Below are 23,839 nucleotides of genomic sequence, written 5' to 3'. Positions count from 1 at the left end.
CGGGGGGCGACTCGGTGGCCTAGTGGTTAAATCCTCACCTTGCATTTGCTGGGATAGATGCCAGTTCAGGTCTGGCTGCTCCATTTCCCATCCAGCTCCCTGCCTGTGGCCTGGGAAAGTAGCAGAGGATGGTTCAAAGCTTTGAGACCCTACACCCACATGAGAGACCCAGAAGAAGCTCCTGGCTTCAGATGGGCTCAGCTCTGGCCCTTGTGGCCACTTGGGGAGTGAACCAGCAGACGGAAGATCTTTCTGTCTCTCAGTCTCTGTGGATTTATCTTTTCAATAAAAATAAACAAAACAAAACCCCCCAAACATCCCTATGAAATGGACACCTGAAAAGCCTTTTACAGCTTAAAAATTTGACCTCACAGAAAATGTTAAAGGATTTTTAAGCACAAATGTTTATCTAGTTTTTTTTTTTTAATTGAGTATTTATTTGGAAGGCAGAATAAGAGAAAGAGAGAGCTCTTCCATCCACTGGTTTGCTCCCACATGAGCACAACCAATGGAGTTGGACCTGGCCCAGGTCAGGAGCGGGGTACTTCCTCTGGATTCCCACGTGGGCGCAGGGTACCATCCTGGGTCATCCTCCGCTGCTTTCCCAGTTGCATTAGCAAGGCACCGGATGGGAAGTGGAGAGATCAGGACCTGAACAGGTCCAAGATGAGCTGAAACGTCACCGCTCCCTTTTTGCAGGTGTCCAGGTCATCTGTTGCCTTCAGTGTCACTGACCTGCTGTACAGGGCCACCGCCTAGGAGCCTGGGTGTACCCTGGGCCACAGCACCGGGGTGTGCGCCCAGTTCTCTGGTGTCCACACTGCAGTCTAATCGCCTAATGATGCAGCTCCCAGCAATTCTGTCGTTAACTGGGACGGGGCTGGGAGCAGTGATGAGGTTTCAGGATTTTACTGATTTAATGGGCTCATGAAGGAAGGAGCCAGTCAGAGAATCCAAAGGACAGACAGGTGGCTGGAAACTCAGAAATGAGCGTGCTAGCAGGTGCAATGCCTGCACTAGCCGTGGGGGCACATTGGTGGCAGCTCTGTTGTACAAAGTTCATTTGTGTTTCTGTGGATAATTTAATCCGTGTTAGCGATGGGTTTTTCTACAACACAGTTAGTTGTCAGGGAGCTCTAAGACAAAGGAGAATGCAGACTCTTCTAGAATCAGCCACTCACTGCCTTTGAGCCATCACAGCTGCCAAGGAGATCTGGAATGCAGACCAAGCCCGCGTGTCCCTGGAAGTTCAGTCTCTGTCTCCTGTGTGCTAAGGAGCTTCCGGACAGCTGCCATTCGGGTCACAGGCCCCACTTCATCCCATGTAGCAAACCACCCTGGTCTCCACACAAGCTCCGACAACTTCCCCGGCCATCGTCATTCCTGTCAGTCACAGGAGTGTCCAGGGGAGATGGGCGCTAGCGCGCGAGGCTCCTCCCCCTACCTGCTGCCCCACCATGCCCCGGGGCTTGGGCCGGCAGAGCACAGGGGAGAGGCCGCTGCCAGCCCCCATCAGCTCTTGGCTTTGACCTTGTCGGGGCGCTGGAAGAGCCGGATGATGCCTTCGGTGTGGAGCCGTTTCCAGACCTCCCTCTCCAACTGGAAGTCATGGTTTATGTAGAAAACCAGTTTCTTCCAGGTCTTGTCATAGTAGTGGTCGGAGAAGCGCTCGTGTCCCTCCGTGATGAAGCCGTAGGCACTCACCTGCGTGGACAGCCGACGTTGGAAGTGGCCTACAGACACCGCCCCTGGGGCTGAGTCTGTGGGTGGGGGACCCTCCCATCCTGGCTCTGGCTCCACCCCCTCAGGCGTCTGGGGGTCAGGTCCCCATGGTGCTTGCACTGCTGTGCCAGAAGCAAGCACCCAATCCAGCCATCGTCCCGTGAACAGCAGGCCTGGGGTAACCCAGCACCCCTTTCCTGCTTGCACCTGCTCCCTGGGGTGGGGGGCGTACCTTGTCACAGAGGTGCAGGGCAGTGAGCAGCAGCAGGGCCCCCGTGGTGGGGCGGTATATCCTCCAGCGGGCGGTGTCCAAGGTCTTAGACCTCAGGAACCTGTGACGGGCATCCACCCCCACACACAGCTGTCACATCGGCAGGGACCGGACACGAAGCCTTGGCCCCTCATCTGCTCTACCCACTCTCACCTGTTCTTCATGTACCGCAGGAAGTCTGGGTGCAGCAGCAGGTACCTGTCCAGTTGCAAGGCCTCCTTGAAAGCTTCCTGGGGCCTGCGTCTGTGTCCGGAGTGGGTTGTCCAGGCTCAGTCAGGCCCGTGGGCATGGCCACCTCGGGAGGTCACTCGGGCTGTCCGCCCCTACCGCCACCCATCCAGCCCTTGACCACTGCTCAGGCACTGCCTGGCTTGGGACCTGGCGGGGGGGCAGGGCAGTGGATACCTGCCTGGCTTGGGACCTGGCGGGGGGGGCAGGGCAGTGGATACCTGCCTGGCTGGGGACCTGGTGGGGGCGGGCAGGGCAGTGGATACCTGAACCAGGAAAGGTTCTTTCTGTCCAGGGTCTTATTTTGCAGCAGAGCTTCCAGCCATTCAAAGTCCCGTGTGCCTTCCAGGAAGTGCAGGTAGCGGATGTCCTAAGGACCAGGGGCGGTGTGTGGTCTGAGGGTGTCATCCTGGGGACTCCGGGCTAGGCAGCCCCATCAAAGTCCCCACCTGCTCTTCTCAGAGCTGCTGCTGTCCCCCGCCTCTGCTGTCAGACCCTGGGGGATGAGTGCAGTCTGCCCTGGCCGCACTTCAGCGAGACCCCTATGCATGTGCCGTGGGCTCACCTTCCCCACAGGCACGTTCCGGAAGCCCCGTCCGCCCAGGATGAGGAGGGATTGGGTCAAGGAGAAGGCCGTGAAGCCGTAGAATGAGGTGCGCGTCCCCACGTCCTGTTCGTAGCCTTGGATGACAGCCCCACTCAGTCTGTAGAAAGACCGACTTGCATAGGCCATGCAGGGGGGTGGGTGCATGCGGAGGAGGGACCCACAGGAGGAGGTAAGGAAGAAGGGTGGGGCCTAACCGGAACACGTAGTCGTGGCTGTCAATTTCCTGGCCCATCCGCGAGTTGTTCATGATGCCCCCGTTGCCGACCACAGCGCATGTGATGCACGGGGCGCTCCCCGAGGGCTTACTGGCCAGGAGCAACTGCTGTTGGGGCACTGGGGGGAAGTGAGTCACCACCTTCTGTACCACTGTGTGGGTAGGGAACAGGGATGGGAGGGTCACCTGTCATTTCTCCAGGGTCTGGCGGCCCCGCCCTCCACCCTGGCCCTGGCACACTCACGGGAGTGGTTGAGCTCCATGAAGCCGAAGGGCGGGCCGAAGTGCTCCAAGCGCTCCCACTCGCTCTGGTTGAAGTGCCGCGAGTCCAGGAAGAGGGTGAGGTTGGGCAGGAAGAGACTGTGCAGCCATGGCGACTGGGAAGCTTTGACCTTAATTGAGTCAGGGCAGGTCTGCAGGCAGGAGGGCTAGGTCAGGCTCCAGAGGCCAGGGCTGAACCGGGCACAGTGGGCACGGTTCAGGTTTCTCAGCTGACACCACACTGAGCCCTGTCACCTCTGTGTCCTCCTTAGCCTGGGGGCTTGCTGTGGTCCCCAGGAGCAGGTGTGCCCAGGGAGTGTGAGGAGGGCGGCTGTGTGTGGTGGTCTGGGCACTCCCCATTGCTCATGCATGGGGAGGGACAGGTGAGAGGGGCTGCGGGGGTGCCCATGCCCAGCTGGGGTTGCTTCCCTAGCAGGCTGGCTATGCAGGGAGCACAAAGCTTTCTGGGGGTGGTTCAGGCCAGTGCCAGGGTTGGCTTGCTGTTGGTGAGTCCCTGCCAGGGGCTGGGGTTCAGGGGTTGCAGAGTGGGTGGCTCAGCTCACCCCGCTGACAGCCAGCCCCCCATCCCCATCCCAGGCAGGCCCACAGAGCTGGGCTAGGTTGCCTCTGGTGGGACGTGTGGAGGACAAGTTCATGGTTGAAACTCACCGTCTTGAGGCCCCCCACGTCCATACTGTATTTTTCCTCAAACTCCCACCGAGGCTCAGACTTGAAGTTGGCAGCCTTTAGCTCTGGGCTTCTCTGGGTGCTGGGGCCCCGGGAAGAGCTGGGGGCTGGGGTCACCGGGGCCTTCTCCTCCTTGGGGGCCACAGCGGTCATGGGTCTTCCATTCTTTTCTGTCTTGGCTGGCACTGCAGTGGCCACACCAGCTGGTTTGCCCTGACTTGCTGGTGCAAGTCTCTTGGCTGTGGTTCCTAGTCTGCCCTGGGGCTTCACTGGGGTCGGCCTGGAGGTTGTGGACTGTTGCCTGGGGTCTCTGTCCCCCTTGGCCGTCCCCGTGTCCTGACCCCTGTGCGGCGCAGCCTCTGTCCTGTTGGAGGCCTTTCCCGCGTCCTGACTTTGTGGTGACGGGCCAACCTTCTGGCTTTTCTCTTTCTCCTGGCTCTTTGCTTCTGCTGTGTCTGCTGGACTGGGCCCAGGGCCCCATTTGCGTGGGGATACTGTGACAGCCTCTGTCCTCACGCTGTCTCCAGCCATGCGCCGTGTGTCTGTGGCATTGTCCACTGGCATCATCTCTACCCGCAGTCTGGTGGGTGCCTGTACCATGGCATTTTCTGGAAACTCTGGAGCCCTCTCTTTAATGTCCGGTTGGTATTGATACCTGGGGAGAGACGACTTCTGATGAAGGTTGCAGAAGCATAGCAGGTGTTGGGGCAGTGCCCAATGAAGTACCCCCACACGCTCAGGACCCCCACATGCCATCTGCTGTGCCTGCTTGACATTCTGGCTCCACTTCCAATTCAGAAGCCTGTTACTGCGACTCCTTGGTGGAGCATGAGGATGGTGGTGACGGCTTCCTGTCCCCACTGTGGGAACACCAGATGGACTGGGCTTCTGTGGCAGGCCTAGTCCAGCCTCCGGCCATTACAAGCGTTTGGGGAAGAAATGAGCGGGTGAGAGTTCTCTGTTTCTGCCTTTCTGAACCGAAACGTGAAACGTGAAGCGTAACTAGGGGCTAGAGTGAGGTGCAGTGGGTTAAGCCACAGCCTTCAGTGCCAGCATCCTGTATTGCAGTGCCCGTTCTAGCCCAGCTGCTCCATTTTTGATCCAGCTTGCTGTGCCTGTGCCAGGCAAAGCAATGGGTGATAGCCCAGACACTTGGGCCCCTGTCACCCACACGGGAGACCTGCATGGAATGCTAGGCTCCTGACTTTGGCCTGGCCCAGCCCCCAACTGTTGTGGCTATTTGGGGAGTGAACCAGTGGATGGAAGAGCTTGCCATCTCTCCCTGTGTCTATGCCATTCTTTTAAATATGTGAAATTAAATCTTTACAAAGGAAAAGCTGGGCCTGGTGCAATGGCTCAATGGCTAAATCCTTATCTCATAAGCACCAGGATCCCATGTGGGCACCGGTTCCACTTCCACTGGCTGTTCCACTTCCCATTCAGCTTCCTGTTGGTGGCCTGGGAAAGCAATGGAGGACGGCCCAAAGCCTTGGGACCCTGCACCCACATGGGAGACCAGGAATGAAGCTCCTGGCTCCTGGCTTCAGATCGGTTCAGTTCTGGTTGTGGTGGTCATTTGGGGAATGAATCAGCAGATGGAAGATCTTTCTCTTTATCTCCCCTCTGTAAACCTGATTTGCCTTTCCAATCAAAATAAATAAATCTTAAAAAACAAACAAAGGAAATGCTGGCTAGTATATAGTCCCATGCTTAGGCAGGCTTCAAAGTAGGTGGAGGGATGGGGCCTGAAGGTCTGTTCCCACAGTTACCCTTCACCCAGAGGCACCACTTATGGGCATGAACCTTGGCCAGCCGAGGGGCTTAGGCAGTGCCCTGGGGGTGAGGTGCTGGGCCTGGAGGCCTTGACCAGAGCTGAAATGCTTCCTGGGTAGGGCCAAGCCCCCAGCCCAGGTTCCTCCTGGTTTTCCCCGCCCCATCACCAGCTGCATCTGAAACAATGACGTTGGTGAATCAGACACCTCTCAGCACCAATAGCTGCCATGGACTTTATTCTCTTTCTTTCTTTTTCTTTTTTCTTTTTTTTTTTTTTTTCCAAGATCTCACTGGACTTGCTGTTCTAGAATTGGGCAACATTTGTTGTTATGGAAGCCCAGGTCATCCAGTTGGGTGACTCCCTTCACAGGGAAGTGGGAAGTTGGCAACCTTAATCCCCCAAAGACCCGCCTCAAAGGTTTACTGTAAGCACCGTCGTGACCCTGGCCCGGCTGGGTGACGCACACTCATGCTGGCTGGAAACAAACAGACCCTTAACCAGAATGAGTCCAGAGCCCCTGGCCTCTGCTGTTGCTAGCTTGGGACAACAGCCCAGGGGCTTTGGCCAGCCGCTGGCAGGACAGCCTGCCCAGGCAGTGAGGAAGGCTCTCCGGGGAGGATCCCCTCTAAGGCCCTGTGGAGTGGACTGAGGTGGTCTCCAGCGGCGGGCAGGGCCCAGTACGATGCACATTGCATGTGGACTTGTGAGTTCAGAATTGAGCACCAGCCCCCTTGCTTGGGGTGAGCCAGTAGAGAATGTTAAGGGCCAGTGTCATGGCATACCAGGCTAAGCCTCTGTCTGCCCTGTCAGCATCTTGTATGAGCACTGACTGATTCGTGTCCCAGCTGCTCCACTTCCCATCCAGCTCCCTGCTGATGGCTTGGGAAAGCAGCAGAGGATGGCCCAAGTCCTTGGCTCCTGCACCCATCTGGGAGACCCAGAAGAAGCTGCTGGCTCCTGGCTCCAGGCTTCAGATCAGCGGCTATTTGGGAAGTAAGTGAACCAGTGGATGGAAGATTCTCTCTCTTTCCTTCTCTCTATAATTCTGCCTCTTAAACAAAGTAAATAAATGTTTAAAGAATAAATTTAAAATGAGAATGTTCTCCTCTGGGCATGTTCCACATCAAGGACCCTGGGATGACCTGGGGTGGTCATTTCCCATCCCAGGGTACCAAGCAGTTGGGAGGCTGGGTACGGCTTCTCCCCTTATCTCCTCATCTCCCTCTTCCCCCAGACACAGGAAGGAGAAAAAGATTTGAAAACAATGGTCTCAACCAATTTCGCCTAAACGTCAACACTTCCCACGTTAATCAACTATGCAACCATCATCAAAAATAAAATTTAAAAACAGAGAGAGTATGTTCAGTGGGGAGAGACAGGTGTAACGGGAAAGTTGTGGTCATGGGGGGGAGCCCATCTAACTTCCCTTCTAGAATGTTCTTCCAGCAGTAGTACAAGATAGGTTCTTTTTGGCCTCAAAGCTTTTTGGCTGCAGTGATTGTATCTATTTTGTTTTCTTCCTTTATTTTAAAGATAAACCTGATTTGTTTGCAAGACAGAATGTCAGTGAGACGGATAGAGAGAGTTTCCATCCACTGGTTTACTCCCCAAATGGCTGGGCCAGGCTGAAGCCAGGAGCCAACAGCTTCATCCAGATCTCCCTTGTGGATACAGGGTCCCAAGCACTTGGGCCGTCTTCTGCTGCTTTCCCCAAGCTGAAAGCAGGGAGCTGGGTTGGAAGTGGAGCAGCCGGACTGGAACTGGGACTTCTGTGGGATGTTGAACTTGCTGTGCTACAATCCCACTGTCTTCTGCTTCTCTAAGGGGACGTCCCTATGTGTGTTGTCGGGGGGAAATCAGGGTGGTGGGATGTCCCGGGAGCTGCAGGCCTCCCCAGACCCCTCAGCCACACTGGCCTTGAGTACCATTTTGTTCTCGGCTGTGTGTGCCTAGCTTGTTGACGTCACACACAGGAAACAAGACAGAATACACCACGCATGGCCCACAGCCAGTGAGATTAAAACCTGTTGCCCTCTCGGATCTCAGCGGAGCAGGCTGCCACCTCTCCTGGCTACGCAAGCCCTCCCGGGAGCACTGGCTTGCCACGTGGCCCGGGGCAGGTTTGGCACACAGAAGCGTCCCCCCTTCCCCTCCCACGCCCATGCAAGGAGGTCCGGCATCCTCCCTGGATCCCAGTGGACTCGCCCAGTCCCGCATCTGCTGCTGCCTTGGCTTCCACACCCCTGCTCCAACACATTCATTTCTGGACTCGCCAAATATTGACTTCATCTCCGTGAGCGGCCTTGTAGCTCCCCTGGGGCCTCTGACACGAGCTAAGTCCATCCATTCCCCTGCAGTGCAAAGCCATGTAGGGGAGAGGTAACCTGCAGAAAAGTGCCACCAGAGGCTCTGGGGACAGCCTTGCAGAAAGGGACGCTGCAGGGACAGGCAGCCTGACCTAAGCTCTGGCTCCCGAGGGAGTATCTGTCAGTGCTAAAGCCACACAAGGTGTCCTCTGCGTCACGTTCCAGGGGCCGTGTTTGTTCAGGGCGATGCCTACTCTCCCTGCGTCACCTGCTCCGAGGAGACAGACTTCTGTGACTCTGTCACAGGGCCACGTCAAGTCAGAGCTTTGGAACGGGACATCAGAGCCCAGGGTGGAAATGGAGTTGAACCACAGTGAGCCAGGACCAGATGTACTCAGTCCCCACAAAAGGACACATGTTGACCGAGGGTCTCTTGTGCATCCTGGGCCTGTGGATTGGGGTTGAGACCTTGGACCTGTGGGGTGCACAGTAGCTCTCGCTGGAGGTTGGAGTGACGGGGCGCTCATTCACTGTAGAAGTAGGGAGCACCTTATGACAGCGTGTGGACGGGACACTCAGGTCACCTTCCACTGACTTTCCAGCACATGAGCAGGGAGTGGGATTGGAAGTAGAGCAGCCAGGATGGGAAGCAGCACTCAGCTACAGGCTGCTGGCTTTATGGGTGAGGCCAGCCCAGGACTGTTTTTCGTCTTCCTCTCACTCTCTGCCCCACCCCCAGCTTCCTCCCCATTTGAGCCCATGTGGGGCTAGAGGTGGACAGCTGTGAGACCTACTCCAGAGCTTGCTGGACCTCTTAGCTCCCCATTTTTCATTGTCAGGGGAAAGACGCTTCTCATAGCTCCCTCCTGTTGCAGGGGCCCAGCTCACATCCGGGCCTCACTGTGTCCATTGGGGAAGGACAGCTTCATGGGGGCAGGTAGACACTACCCAGCACCTGTTAGGACAATGTGCCACAGGCTGGTCTTTCCTACGATCACAGCCAGACAACCCGGGCAGCTGACCCTCTTGCTGAGCAATCTCGTAGGCCCTGCAGGAGTGCTCCTCCTTGGAACTCCATTTGAAGGCCAGATCAGCCAGCGGACTCCCAGGAAGGCTGCTCTGTCTGCAAAGGCTGAAATGGATTGGTGATTCACTCCTGGGAGTTTTATAGGAAGTCGCAGCAATGACCCAGCTGGTGGCCAAGTGATGCCATGAGGTTTCACTTAATTCCACATCATTAAATTCACCTGTGGGAGCCAGAGAACTCACGAGCATTTCCTGAGTTTTACATGTGGCATGTCCTGGGGGTGGGGATTGAATTGAGTCCATAGGCTGGGTGGCCTCAATCCATCTGGTTCAGACCCTGAGTGGTCTTGAGCCCAGGCACAGGGGCTGGGTTGGGGTTGGGGGCGAGCGAAGGCTTTTCTTTGCTAAGGCTCTCTCTTCTCCAGAGCTCCAGGCCCATCACTCAGGGATCCCATCTGATTACAATGCAATTTAATTTAATTGCATATTTGCCATGTACTTTGGGATGCAAAAAATGTGTTGCAATTAACCAGGCTGAATCAGTTCACATCATCCACTGGCAAATCCAAGCACCAGAACAGAGTGTAGGTCAAGCCAGGTTCAGTCGCAGCAAAACCAGTGCACAATACGGAATGCCAAGGTGAAGTTGCCGGTACCAGATGTGACCGCAGCACCCAACCAGCACGCGTGAGAACCAGGAAGGGAGGGGGCAGAGCTGGCAGGTGGAATAAGGGAGGGTCCCCTTGCCGGACAGCTACTCCCACTGGAGAGCAAGAGCTGGGATGGGGCCAGACCAGACTAAGCAGGGCTACAACATCTGTGCACCTCATGTGGACTAGATCAGGGAAAAGCCGGACTGAGCTGATTATTCCTACTGGTGCAAGCATAAATTAGAGTGGGCGAGGGTTGTTTGGGCTTAGCCACAGCATCAGCTGGCAGAAGCTGGCACTAGGGGCTAATTCTGTCAAGTCAAATGCCAGAACCACCTGAAGAGTACATAATCCGGGAGTGAGAAAGACCTGGGAGGGAAATAGTGGGCTCATCCCTCTTCGGTTACCACTACCACAGGAGGGCACGAAAACTAGGACAGGGGCTGGGGTGGCTAGACAGAGACGCATGCACACTGTGAGGGCTGGATAGTGGAGCTGGTTAGATGGAACTAAGCTTCAATACCCATCGACATGTGCGAGAGCCAAATGGGATGTGGGACAGACTGGACTAGTCTGCTACACATACTGGCAAACCAGGGTAGGGGGCAGGCCTGGTGGGGGTTATTGTGGATCGCTCTGACTAGGCTGCAGCTCCCACTGGTCTATGTGAGGGCCGAGTATGTGCTGGGCAGAACCAGCCTGGACTGCCGGCACCCATTGGTTCCAGTGGAAGTCGGAGCTGAAAACAGAACCAACTGAGCAATTGCAACCACCAGCTGATTGGGGTGATGGACTGTGCCGGATCCTGTGCTTGCTAGAACACACAAGAATCTGGTCTGGGAACACCTCAGTTTCTTTGGGGATCTCCCCAGTCGAAATGGCGGACTCAGAACCCTAACCAAGAAAGGATGGAAGACAGAACAGGTCAATCAACCGCCTCAGCTATATGTTGGCAGCGAAATACTGGGAAAATGGAGACTCTATGATGGACTATGTCAATCAGCGGATTCTTCAATGACCTCATCGTGCTTGGAGTGGCAAGATTGGCAGTGATTCATAACTGGTGAACTATCAAAACCACTTGAGCAAGTATCTCAGAGCATGCCCCACATTCGGGACTTGGGGTGGGTGGGAAATGGGTGGGGCTTCTCTCTCAATATCCCCCTCTACCTCAGATACATGAAGAAAACAATATCGAATAGTGTTACCTACTTCCCTATAGCCCATTTTTTAAAAAAAAATTTTTAAGATTTATTTATTTTTTATTACAAAGTCAGATATACAGAGAGGAGGAGAGACAGAGAGGAAGATCTTCCGTCCGATGATTCACTCCACAAGTGATCATAACGGCCGGTGCTATGCCGATCCAAAGCCAGGAGCCTCTTCCGGGTCTCCCACGCGGGTGCAGGGTCCCAAAGCTTTGGGCCGTCCTCGACTGCTTTCCCAGGCCACAGGCAGGGAGCTGGAAGGGAAGCGGGGCTGCCGGGATTAGAACTGGCGCCCATATGAGATCCCGGGCGTGCAAGGCGAGGACTTAACCACTGGCGCCACCGCGCCGGGCCCATAGACAAATATTTTAAAAACATTTTTAAAAGGAAAAGAAGTGGCAAAGTCTCAAAGTTTGTATATATATGCCTGCACAGCTGCTGGCAAGAGAGCGGAATACAAGCCTAGGGAGAAGACAGGGGCTGCCAAAGGCGGGTGGCCAAGCCAGTGCCCACTAACGCAGATGGGGCAACAGTGGGTTTCTGGGGAAGAGGAGAATGCTCTGGAGACTGCCGTAGTGCCCTGAGCAACCAGCACATGGACTTCCCCATGCAGTGGCCAAGGCCCTGGTCAGTTGCACCTGCCCACCATGTGCTGTGTGTCTGGCCACACCCCTAAGTGCTGGGCTCTGACCTGGAATCCTCCTCGGTCATCTTGGCCATGGCCTCCCTGGCTTTAGCTCCGCCTGAGTGGTCAGGGCCTGCCTTCCTCTTCCCAACTCCACTTCTGCTGTCCACAGCTCCTCCTTGAGGGGAGCATGAGGCTGGTGCTGTGGCATAGCAGCTAAGGTCACTGCTCACAGGACCAGAATCCCATATGGGTGCTGGCTTGAGTCTTGGCTGTTCCACTTCCCATCCAGCTCCCTGCTTGTGGCCTGGGAAAGAAGTGGAAGACAGCCCAAAGCCTTGGGACCCTGCACTTGCATGGGAGACCAGGAAGAAGCTCCTGGCTCTTGACTTCGGATTGGCTCAGTTCTGTTGTGCTCACTTGGGGAGTGAATCAGTGGACAGAAGGTCTTTTTTCTTTTTCTAAATCTGACTTTCCAATAAAAAAAAAAATGGGAAGTAGCTAAATAAATAGAGACAGAAAACATTCAAAAAGAAAAATAAGGGCATTGCTTTACGTTCTAATCCAGTGGCCAGCTCCAGCACCAGGCCCCCCACTCCCAAAAGACAGACATCTAGAACATTCTCTAACATTCCAGAACAATCTCTAACATTCTGCCTGATAGAACCCTGAGCATCGTGGGCCAGAGTGATAAAGGCCGCTTTGCAAGTTGTGCCCAGCATGAGAGGCGTGAGTGTTTCGGGCTGAGGCGAGGACGGGGAGCCCTGCAGCCAAGCATGGCAGGTGCAGGGTGAGATTCACGCCCAGAGCGAGGAGCCTGTGACCACACTGCTTGCTGTCCTAGCTAGGGTGCTCAAGGCTCCAGCCACCCTGCAAGGAAAAGGAAAAGCGAACTCAGCTAGCTGATGTTTTTTTCGCCAGGGGGCGGGTGCTGGTGTTGATTGAGATGATCACCTTCAGTGGAGGCAAAGTGCATTTCCATCCTTCCCCTACGCTGTATCCCCTGCCCGCACTCTGAGTCTTCTGCTGGGAGGGAGGGCAGTGGGGTGGGCAACTACCACTGTTCTTGGGAGGGGCAGGAGTTGCCCCTTGCCCCTCACTGTTGGGCAGCATCCTACGGCCGACGACATCATTCAGTAACCTCAGGATGGGGCACTGAGAGGGACTGGGGCAGCAAGGACCGTCCCATGAAATCCCTGGGGCTGGTGGAGCGAGGACTGGCCGTGGAATCACTCTGGCTGGCCCTTCCCCGGGCACCACTGGTAGAACTGCAAACTCAGTACATCTGCAGCAAGCTGGGTTTCTTAAAGTGGCTCGCTTTGTCTGGCCTGTGAATTAACGCAGCAAATCCCTTGTGGCCCTTGGCAAGAGAAAGGATTCCCAGTCCCAACTGTGCTTCCTGCTTCCTGATGATACGAGGAAAGGACTGTCTGCACCCCCGGAGCCATGGCACGGGGCGAGGGGACACGCAGGCAGCCACCTGGACTGCGGCTGTCACCTGCCCTCGGTGTAACCTCTCGATATCCAAGTGATGAGCCATATTGCACGGGAGATTGAGGGACACCTGGGCTTTTGGTGCTGCCGGAGCGGAGGATGCCCAGACCTGTCCCGCACTCGCCCTTGGCAAGACAAAGAAGCCCTTGACTCTCCCTTCCCTCACCCATGGACACGAGGATTTTACAAGCCACAGTACCTGGAGCTGCCAGCCTGTGCGAACGCAAGGCAGGTCAGCTTGGATCGCTTTCTAACCTTTATGACACCCAGTAACTCCCCCGGAGCGCAATCTGATCAAGGCTGTCGACAAATAATATTTTCCTTCCAGCTCTGAGCGGCTGCATGTGGAGAACTTGAGAACCTGCGACACAGCACCACGTTATTTGGAAAGGATGTGATAAGGACCGAAGGGTGACAGCTGGAGGGGTGAACGAACCCGGAGCAGGAGGCCACACTCACCCAACTGTTTGACAAAAACAAGTGCGCATGTTACCCTCATGACAGCAGGCCACTCAAGAGGAGAGCTGGAAACTAAATGAGCCACCTTGTCGGGAACGGTCTGAGAGAGAAGGGTCGAAGCAATCTCCGTCCCACAGGGGAGTGATGAAGTGCCTGTGGGCGCCAAGCTGCGGGGACTGGAGACAAAGGGGCCGAGGTCGGTGGATGATGGCAGGGTGTCCGGGTCCAGTGGGAGACAGTGACGAGAAAGCGCTGACCCGGGACCACAACGTGACCACACGGACCGAGACACCTCAGAAAGCTTAAGGGAAATGGAATCAAGTTGTAAGCCTGCTTGGGGCTAGCGCCATGGTGTAGCAAGATAAGCTTCCACCTGCAGTACCAGCATCCCATATGGGCACCAGTTCTAGTCTTGGCTGCTCAACTTCCATTTCAGCTCCCTGCCCATGGCCTGGGAAGGCAGCTGAGGATGGCCCAAGTGCTTAGGTCCCTGCACCCACGTGGGAGACCTGGAAGAAGCTGCTGGCTCCCAGAATTGGACTGGCCCAGCTCTGGCCGTTACGGCCATTTGGGGAGTAGACAAGCAGATGGAAGATCACTTTCTTTCTGTGTATGTCTCTCTTCTCTATAACTTTTAAATAAAAATAAAATAGGGTCTGGCACTGTGGCGCAGTGGTTAAGGTCCTTCCTTGCCTTGCACGCCCGGGATCCCATATGGGCGCCAGTTCTAATCCCGGCAGCCCCGCTTCCCTTCCAGCTCCCTGCCTGTGGCCCGGGAAAGCAGTCGAGGACGGCCCAAAGCTTTGGGACCCTGCACCCGCATGGGAGACCCGGAAGAGGCTCCTGGCTTCTGGCTGCGGCATAGTATCTATCGGCCGTTGCCCTCACTTGTGGAGTGAATCATCGGACAGAAGATCTTCCTCTCTGTCTCTCCTCTCTGTATATCTGCCTTTCCAATAAAATAAATAAATAAATAAATCTTTTAAAAAAAATAAAATAAATCCTTATCTGTCTAACAGCTCTTTTGGAGGCAGAAAGTGCCAGAAACGCAGGACTCATCAGACGTAAGTGCTGTGCATGGTTGGACAGTAGGATGGTTTTGGGTGGCGTGGGGGCCCTGGGCCTTGGGTGCCATGACTTTGGTCTCTTCAGCCAACAGGAGACACCTACACTGGTAGACTTCTCCTGTTTCAGAAATGAATTTCCAGTGAATTAAATGTCTCTCGATAAAAGCACTGTGTACCTGTTACAGAAAACACAGAAGCGTCTTTCCCAGTATAGGAACGCAACAGTTTCCTGTAACTCTACCCCCTCGAGGGCTTGTGAGCGGGCACCTCTGGGTGTGCCCGACCAGCTTCCTTCTCTGTGTCCCTTGCAGTGCCACTGTTGCCACTTCTTTGTTCCCCACAACCACAGTGGGCAGAATCCGTTCCATGGCCAAGATTTGGTGATACTAGGCAAACAGCTCAGAGGGCTTGGCCACCCCACCACTGCCCTGCGGCTGCAAGGTTTACTCTGCTGGGGAGCCAGGTGAGAGGAGGAGGGGGGCAGGGCAGGGAGGACAGGGATCCCGGCTCTGCAGGGCCCAGGGTTCCTCCACCCTCCTTCCTGCAGCATTCCCTGGGCCCTGCTGTCCTGGAGCCCTTGATGCCGTGCAGGGGGAGGGGCAGAGGGGTCAAAGAGACACTTGCTCATTGCAAGACCTGGATGCTATGTAAACTTGAGTTGCACTTCCGGGAGCCCAGAACAGGAAGTAAGAGGCAGAGTTCTTGGGCTGGCTCACTCTGAACAATACACAGGGCCCTGCCACAACATATAGCCCAACTGTGCCATCTCATCGGGTGGCAGGGGCTGGCAAACCAGGGACCGGCACCAAGAAACAAGTGCCAGGATTGAGACACTTGCGTTCGTTTTACACTGACCTGATAGATGGCTTGTTAATAATCCAGGCTGCAAGTCACAGGCCTGTCCTTAAACCCTTCCTCTCTGCTCCTGCGTTGGCTAGCTGCCAAGTCCTGCTGCCCCAGCTGATGCTGCCGTGGCCAGGGACCTCAATACCTCCACCCTGCTCCCCCCAGCCCCATCCCTCTCTGCCTCGTGGGATCCCAGCATCCACAGACAGAACCAACTGCATAAGTTTTATGGCTCTCTTACTCTAACGTTGTAGCCAGCTACCAAGTTTACGTTTTCTCATGGGTTTTTAAAGGCCACAAATGCCTTCTTCAATGATTAATTATAATTACCTGCACTCTGGCTGGGCCAGGTTCAAGGTACTGAGGATATGGATTCAAATATGACTGTGCTCAGCCACAGGAAAATCCTACCCTGATAAGAAATAGGTGTGTTTGGATCCCCACCCTCTCTTACAATAACCATCAGGGTCGCTCCGGAGCACCCCCCCAACACACACACATACACACACACACACACACACACACACACACACACACACACATTAGAATAGACAGAGAACAACCAGGAAAGCTTAGAACCAGACAGGAAACAGTCAGCGTGGACTCACACATACCTTACAAGGTAAGACGCAAAGATTAGTTACTCCTCACTAAGGTATTGAAGATTTCTCTGCACACCCCTCCTAAAACTGTTCTGCACCTCAATTGTTGACATATGCCTTGTTAGAGTTATAACCCAGTTTAGGCTATTCCAAAATCTGCCAAGTTTAGCAAAATTATGCTTCAACACTATAAACTGCTAAATACTAAAATGAAAATAGACATGAGACAGCTGAATAGTACCCTATAGCCATTTTAAGGTGGATAGCCGCCAGTTGTATATAAACTAAAATTGAAATGTCAATGAAGCAGTCACAGGATGTAGTTAAGAACTTGCAGGTTTTTTTTTTTTTTAACATATTTGTTACTCAATATCATGCCAATTAATTCCATAATGTTGTAAATTGTCATTGATGTTATGTTGTGGCTTTAAATTGATCGGGATGATATTCTGCCAGCTCTGCCTTCAGAGCAGAGATGGTCTCCCCAAGAAACTGTTGAATTTATCTGGACAATAAGATGCTGGACTCTATGCTTGGTATACGCTTGCAATGAAAGAATCTTGACTGAATTTGAAATGTAATACAGCAACAAGGTGGAGGAATCCACCATGGGGAGAGGGTACGGGGAGGGGTTGGGGGATTCCCAGAGCCTATGAAACCGTGTCACATAATGCAATGTAATTAATAATAATAATAAAAAGAAACAGGTGTGCTGTGACATGGGTGTTGTGATGACATGGAGATGAGGACGTAAAGGGGGATAGGGTAAGAGGTTGGATCCGCGATGTTGGCTTGGGCATGCACAGTCCTTTGGCTTGCTGTATCTGTAAGGGGTTGATGGGGACGGAGGACTTGGCTCCTGGCTTTGGCCCAGCCCAGCCCACCCATTGTAGCCGCTTGGGGCATGGACCAACGAATGGGTGACGGCTTTGGTCTTCTCCCTCTCTCTAACTAGGCCTTTCAAATAAACGGGAACTTTGAAAAGGAGTGACGATAGGAGTAGCAGCTACCTGCAAGACGTGAGCCACAATGACTGAGCTGGCTCTGTGAGAGCTGGATCGACAGGAGTGAACTCAGCTTCACGGCCTTGCACACACCCCAGCTGCCTGCGTTTCCAGGTCACTGCTCAAGCTGTTTTCCTTAGTTTACCATGTTCCTGCTTTAGAAAGTGTCACTCTGCCCAGGGCATTGTGCAAATGCTGCCGCTGCCACCACCTGCCCGGCCCCTCGGGTCGCACTGGGTCTCCCCAGCTTTAGTTTTTGTTTTTAGAAAAGCCAGAATTACACACAAAGGGAAAGCAGGGGTTAAAGAGAGAGAGGTCTTCCATGTTCTGGCTTACTCTACACGGCCACAACAGCTGAGACCGGGCCAGGCAGAAACCTGGAACGCCTTCTGGATCTCCCAGAAGGGTGGCGAGGGCCCGAGGACTTGGGCCATCCTCCACTGCCTTCATAGGCACATTAGCAGGGAGCTGCATTGGAAAAATAGAAGGGACCGGAATTGGCGCCTGTGGGATGCTGGCGTTGCACGCAGCAGCTTAACCTGCTGTTATTATCGCTAACCGTCTTGAAACCTGGCCCGGGTGACATAGTGGAAGCGGCTAACCCCAGCTTCACATGTGCTCCACTGTCCCTGGGTGGGAGGAGCTACATTCACCTGTCTCGGGCTTCCCACGGGTCGCTTTTGAAGAAGATCTTGGGCAGTCGTTGCAAAGGCCATGCCCCGATCCAAGATCCCCATTTTGTGCCATGGAAGTGCCTGGTGCTGGGCAGGCATTGGGGTGCAGTGGGGTTAGCTGCTGCTTGGAATGCCCGCATTGTGTATTGGGGTGCCAAGTAGAGTCCTGGCTGTTCTCTGCTCCTAGTCCAGCTCCCTGCTAATGGGCCTGGGAGGTAGCAGAGAATGGCTCAAGTGTTTGGGTCCCTGGTACCCATGAGGGAGACCAGGGGAAGCTTATGGCTCTTGGCTCTGGTCTGGCCCAGCCCTGGGTGCTGTGGGTATTTGTCAACCAACGGCTGGAAAACTTCTCTCGCTCCGTGTGTGTGACTCTGCCTTTCACATTAGTACACAGTGTAGATCAGCACGGCCACAGGGCCCTCCTAAAATGACCTCTCTAACTGCACGGCTCTCACTCCCTCTGTTAATCATTTTGGAATTTGATGACTCAACAAAGTTTATAAACAGTCTATTGGGCAGTCTCAACATGTGGCCTTTCCCCTGGTTTTAAAGATGTATTGACGTACTTACCCATTTATTTCAAAGGCAGGATGACCCACACATGCAGAGAGAGAGAGATATGACCTGGTTCACTTCTTACAACAGCCACAACGGCAGCGCTTCGAGTAAGCTGAAGCCAGGAGCCTGGATCTCCATCTGGGCCCTGCCGGGCGGATGGCAGAACCCCGACGTGGAGCCTGGATCTCCATCTGGGCCCTGCCGGGCGGATGGCAGAACCCCGACGTGGAGCCTGGATCTCCATCTGGGCCCTGCCGGGCGGACGGCAGAACTCCGATGTGGAGCTGGCGCCGGACAAAGGGCATAACTTTACATCTCCTGTTTCTGACTTCACCGTCAGCCTCTGCCCATGCTGCCACGTGGGGCAGACACAGGTGGGCCATGCCACATCTCTGAAGGGCAAGGCTTAGGGCCCCTTTTGCCTCCCCTTCTGCTGCTCCTCACACACTCCCTACTCTTCCTGCTTTCGGCCACCCACGTTGTGTCAGGATCACCTGCAGATGAAATCTGTGTGTCCGCACATCGGTGGTCACCACCACACACGAGGACATCCACACTGTCCACACGAGGCCACTCCCCAGCTGGACAGTCTCTGGGCAGCTCCTGGCACCTCCTGCTCTCCCTTGGGGCCCTGCCGTGGGTCTCTGGGTGTCTCTTGGCCTTTCACTCACTGAGCCCTCAAACTCCACTTCACAGCCTTGGACAGGTGCAAACCCCTTTCCCACAGGGACCTCTGCTGCGCTCCCTCTGCCAGTCATGAGGACTTAGGCGGGTCAGCCGGCTGTGGGGCAGGCTCCACTGCAGCCCTTCCCTGCCCCTTTCAGGGCCAGCTGTGTTGGAGACAGTCCCTCTGGACTGATGACAGTCCAGTTCAAGGACTCATGTTTGGTCCAGCAGTTAGCACGCCAGCTAGAACAGCGGCGTCCTAACATAGGATGGCCTGGGATCGAGTCCTGCCTGCAGTTCTCCATGCCAGCTGCCTGCTCATCTCATGCATGCCCCAAGAGGCAGCAGGTGATGGCTTTGGTGCCCGGATGGAGTTCCAGACTCCTGGCTTCAGCCTGGCCCCGCCCCTGTGTTGTGAGCACTTGGGGAATTAGATACTAACAGGCCATCTCCCTCTGTCTCCAAAACTAAAAATAATCTAAGAAAATTTTACCCTGTAATCCACCCCACCACACATACACAAGTTCACTACAATTCTGTTTCAAACTCTGGGTGGCCAGTCTGGCTCTTCTAGCTTTCCTTCACCTGCCCCTTGGCCAGAATGGAGATGCTGGCTGCCTGGGCAGGGGGTGAGATTGGCACAGGGGAGTGGGTGAAGGGGGCAGGAAGGGGTGGTGGAGCTGGAGGGAGTGGCGGCTCGAATCACGTGCAGGGTCCGAGCAACGCCCACCCTCTTCCCTGGCCTGACTGTGCTGGGTTGGTTCCTCACGGAGCAACTGTCTTGTAGGGATTGAGGGGGTCTCTTCTGTCCCGAGGTCACATACCTTCTGTCTCACGACAGGGTCCCTGTGCAGTTAGGAATTAAGTGGCTTTCTCCACAGAGGGGTCTCCGTGGCCTGGAGGAACCCCCCAGAAGGGGCCCTGCTAGGGCCATGACCGCTGTCCCCTCAGCAGGTGCATGGGCCCAGCCCCAACACCAAGCAGGCCACAAAATGGGACACGGTGGCTCCATCTCCCCACCGTGGCATCACCCTAGGCACCAGCCCAGCACCCTGCTGCCTTCCATTGGCTTTGCCCACACCCCGTAACTCCAGGGTAACCCCTTCTGCAGCCGTCATCCCACCAAGGCCTTTCCCTAGGAACCCCACAGCATGCCATCCTTTATGCTTCTCTCCTAAGCTCTGCTGAGCTGGTTTGTGTTCATGGCAATCAAAAGGAGTCTGACAAATAGAAAAATCCACATTCGAATGCATGAATTTTTGAAATTTCAAAGACGAAAGTACAGAAATATATATAACTTTGGAATGTGACCATCCGTCCTAAAAATTGCACCAAGATAAATTATCATAAATGGAAAAATGGATTTTCTAAAAAGATTTGTTTATTTTTATTGGAAGGTCAAATATACAGAGAGGAAGAGAGACAGAGAGGAAGATCTTCCATCTGTTGATTCACTCCCCAAGCAGCTACAACAGCCAGGGCTGAGCTGATCCAGAGCCAGGGGCCTGGGGCTTCTTCCAGGTCTTTCACGTGGGTGCAGGGTCCCAAAGCTTTGGGCCATCCTCCACTGCTTTCCCAGGCCACAAGCAGGGAGCTGGATGGGAAGCAGGGCTGCCAGGATTAGAACTGGCACCCATATGGGATTCTGGTGTGTGCAAAGCAAGGACTTTAACTGCTAGGCTACCGCACTGGGCCCAATGGACTGATTTTTTTTTTTTTTTTTTACAACCTAGAAGTTACTTCTAAGTGACTGGCAACACAGTGCAGCCGATTAAGCTGCTACTTGCAATGCCAGCAGCCCTTATTAGAGTCCCAGTGAGTCCTGGCTGCTTCACTTCCCATCCAGCTCCCTGCCAGTGCACCTGGGAAGCCAGTGGAGGATGGCCCAAGTGTTGAGTCCCTGCCACCCACAGAGGAGACAAGGATGCAGCTCCTGGATCCTGGCTTCAGCTTGGCCCAGCACGGGGCCCATTTGGGGGAGTAAACCAACAAATGGAAGATCCGTGTCTTTTCCTTCTCTCTCTGTTGCTTTGTCTCTCAAGAAACAAAATATCAGATACAGACAACAACGGAAAACCTCTGTATGACTGAAGAAGTTGCATGACAAGTATCAGCCAAAGAAAACGTTGAGGTATGATTGGAAAGGGTTAATATCTCTAATACACAAAAACATCTGAAAACAAGAAAAAAGAAAAACAAGCTAAGAATGTGTGAAAACATGGGACTAGATCATTGATGGGAAAATGCACGCGATGAGAACCCAAGGCGATACTCCGGAGCCTGCCCCGTAGTGTAAGTGCTTAAGCCTTGGCACCAGCGGCCCTCTGGGCGCCAGGTCCTGTCCCAGCGGCTCCACTTCTGACCCAGCTCCCTGCTTCTCGGCTGGAAAAAGCCATGGGAGAAGACCTGAGTGTCTGGGCCCCAGCACCCACGGAGGAGACCCGGGTGAGGCTCCCGTGGCCGCTGAAAGGGGAGCTGCAGATGGAAGACCTCTGTCTTAGAAAATGGTAAGATTTACTCAGAAGGTGGAACACGTGGGCCATGTTCAGAAAGAACGGAATGGGGGAGAGATTACTACCTTCCATCCGTGGGGAGCAAGAAGAGCTGTAAGTCTGAATTTCCAACAAATAAACAAGTCTTTTTGAAAAAGAAGAAGACGTAGTCCAAGACATGAAAGGGAGAACTAAACATTGACTAATCATCTCATCAGACCAGGTGTGACCTTTGGAAAGAACAATTGATATCAATATATAAAGCAAACACGTCCATTGCAATTCTCCTTTGAGAAACCTGCCTACAGGGGCTGGCCTGGTTGTGCAGTGTGTTAAACATTAAAGGGTTGCCCATGATGCTGCCAACCCTGATGGGTACTGATCCAAGCTCCAGCTGTTCTTTTCCTGTCCAGCTCCCTGCGAACGTTCCAGGGAAAGCAGGAGAAGATACCCCGAGTGCGTGGGCACCTGTCACCTATGGGGGAGCCCTAGCTGGGGTTCTGGACTCCCAGCTTTAGCCTGGCACTTGGGGCCAGGGCAGGAGTGGGGCATCGCAGGTGACATCTGCCTCTTTACCCTCCTCCCTGCAGTTCCAGCTTTCAGAGAAATAGATAAATCTTAAAAAAAAAAATCATTGACAAAAATCTTAAAAAGAAAAGAAACGTATGTACATGAAGGTACAAAAGTAGGTGTGACACAGGCAGCGGCCCAACGTGGACCCCAAGTTGCAGCGAAGAGGATTGGTTCGGTAAGGAGCCGCATGAGGCAGATGTCTCGCTGAGGAGTAGAGCTGCATGTGCGATTCAGCACGAGCCTGTGACCAACACAGTTAGCCGCCAACCTCCGCGAGCTGTACGCTCAGTGCACCCTGGGGATCGCCGACATAACCAGCTCACACAGCACAACGCCACGCCGCCAACTCCGACCTTTGGGTCTCACAGAAAGATAACCTGGGACTGACTCACCCTTGGTTCTGTATTTTCCTATTTAAAAGAGGGCCTGGGATGGCATGATGGCCCAACTGGATAATCCTTGCCTTGCATTTGCCAGCATTCCATATGAGTGCTGGTTCTAATCCTGGCTACCCCCTTCACATCCAGCTCCCTGCTTGTGGCCTGGGAAAGCAGTCGAGGACGACCCAAGGCCTTGGGAGCCTGTACCCGTGTGGGAGACCTGGAAGCAGTTCTTGGCTCCTAGCTTTGGATCAGCACAGTTCCAGCCATTGTAGCCGCTTGGGGAGTGAATCATCAGATGGAAGATTTTCCTCTCTGTCTCTCATCCTCTCTGTATATCTGACTTTCTGATAAAAATCAATCTTTAAAATAAATAAATAATTAAAACAATTTTTTTCAAGTTACTGTTTTTTTTTTAAAGAGATTTATTTACTTTTATTGGAAAGTCAGATTTACAGAGAGGAGGAGAGACACAGAGAAAATTCTTCCGTCCACTGATTCACTCCCCAAGTGGCCAGAATAGCGGGAACCAAGCCAATATGAAGCCAGGAGTTCTTCCAGGTCTCCCATGCGGGTGCAGGGTCCCGAGGCTTTGGGCCGTCCTCGACTGCTTTCCCAAGCCACAAGCAGGGAGCTGGATGGGAAGCAGAGCAGTTGGGACATGAGATAGTGACCATATGGGATCCCAGCACGTTCAAGGCAAGGATTCGCCACTTGAGCCATTGTGCTGGACCCTCTTCTGTACTTTTCAACTCCACGAGATTCTTAACAGGAGTAGCACAACATTCTTTGTTTAAAAAAATGATGGAATTTGGGAAGAAAAGAGTCTCTCACTATTATACATAAGTGTATTTTTTAAGAAAGCTGGTGAAGGAAGGTTTTTTTGTTTTTTTGTTTGTTTTTTAAGGATAAAGTTGAAGCCCAGAGTTGGGGCTTCCTCCTTCAGTGGGGTGAGTGCCCCCGACCATGTTACTGAGTACCCTCATGGAGAAAATGGCTGGTACACAGGGCTCTGAAAGAAGCAGGGTGCACCGGCAAGCCACTGACTCAGGGCACAGGAACTCTGCCCGAGTGGGAAACGGCACAGCTCCTCTCCCTGGGCTCCTGAACACCCAGCCCACTGGCCACCAGACGCACGTCCTCCCGGGCCCCAGGGGCCCCAGGGGCCCTGAGCCACCTCCATCTTCACCCCTCCGACCCCGCGTCCTGCCTGTGCCCTCCCTGCCTGGCGGTTCTGGACAACACACTGTCATGGACAGAGAGGCACTGGCAGTCCCCCTGGGGCTCCAGCCGCCCCCGTCTCCTCAGGGCTCTTACCTGGAAGGCTTCGTGCTGGGTTCCTTCAGAAAAGACAAGTACAAGAGGAAGAAGATGAGCATGGCCAAGGCCAGGGGCCACCGGAGTCCCGGGCCCGGGCGCCCGAGCTTCCGCACACAGGACAGCAT

General features: G+C 54.2%; 1 protein-coding gene across 1 annotated transcript; it reads right to left on the bottom strand.

Annotated features, from left to right (window-relative positions):
• Window positions 1-1,512: 1,512 nt before the first annotated feature.
• On the bottom strand, window positions 1,513-23,839 carry ST6GALNAC1 (ST6 N-acetylgalactosaminide alpha-2,6-sialyltransferase 1). Its single transcript, XM_040989354.1, has 9 exons — window positions 23,712-23,839; window positions 3,973-4,645; window positions 3,287-3,455; window positions 3,023-3,194; window positions 2,787-2,925; window positions 2,488-2,591; window positions 2,147-2,236; window positions 1,955-2,054; window positions 1,513-1,704 (listed from the first exon to the last, which is right to left on the bottom strand). The coding sequence occupies exons 1-9, from the start codon at window positions 23,837-23,839 to the stop codon at window positions 1,513-1,515; spliced, it is 1,767 nt and encodes a 588-aa protein (XP_040845288.1).

The sequence above is a fragment of the Ochotona curzoniae genome, unplaced genomic scaffold (genome assembly GCF_017591425.1).
Source record: "Ochotona curzoniae isolate NIBS_2020 unplaced genomic scaffold, NIBS_Ocur_1.0 contig_523, whole genome shotgun sequence".
In the NCBI taxonomy this organism is placed as follows: Eukaryota; Metazoa; Chordata; class Mammalia; order Lagomorpha; family Ochotonidae; genus Ochotona; species Ochotona curzoniae.
This window is presented reverse-complemented; position numbering and strand designations above follow the sequence as displayed.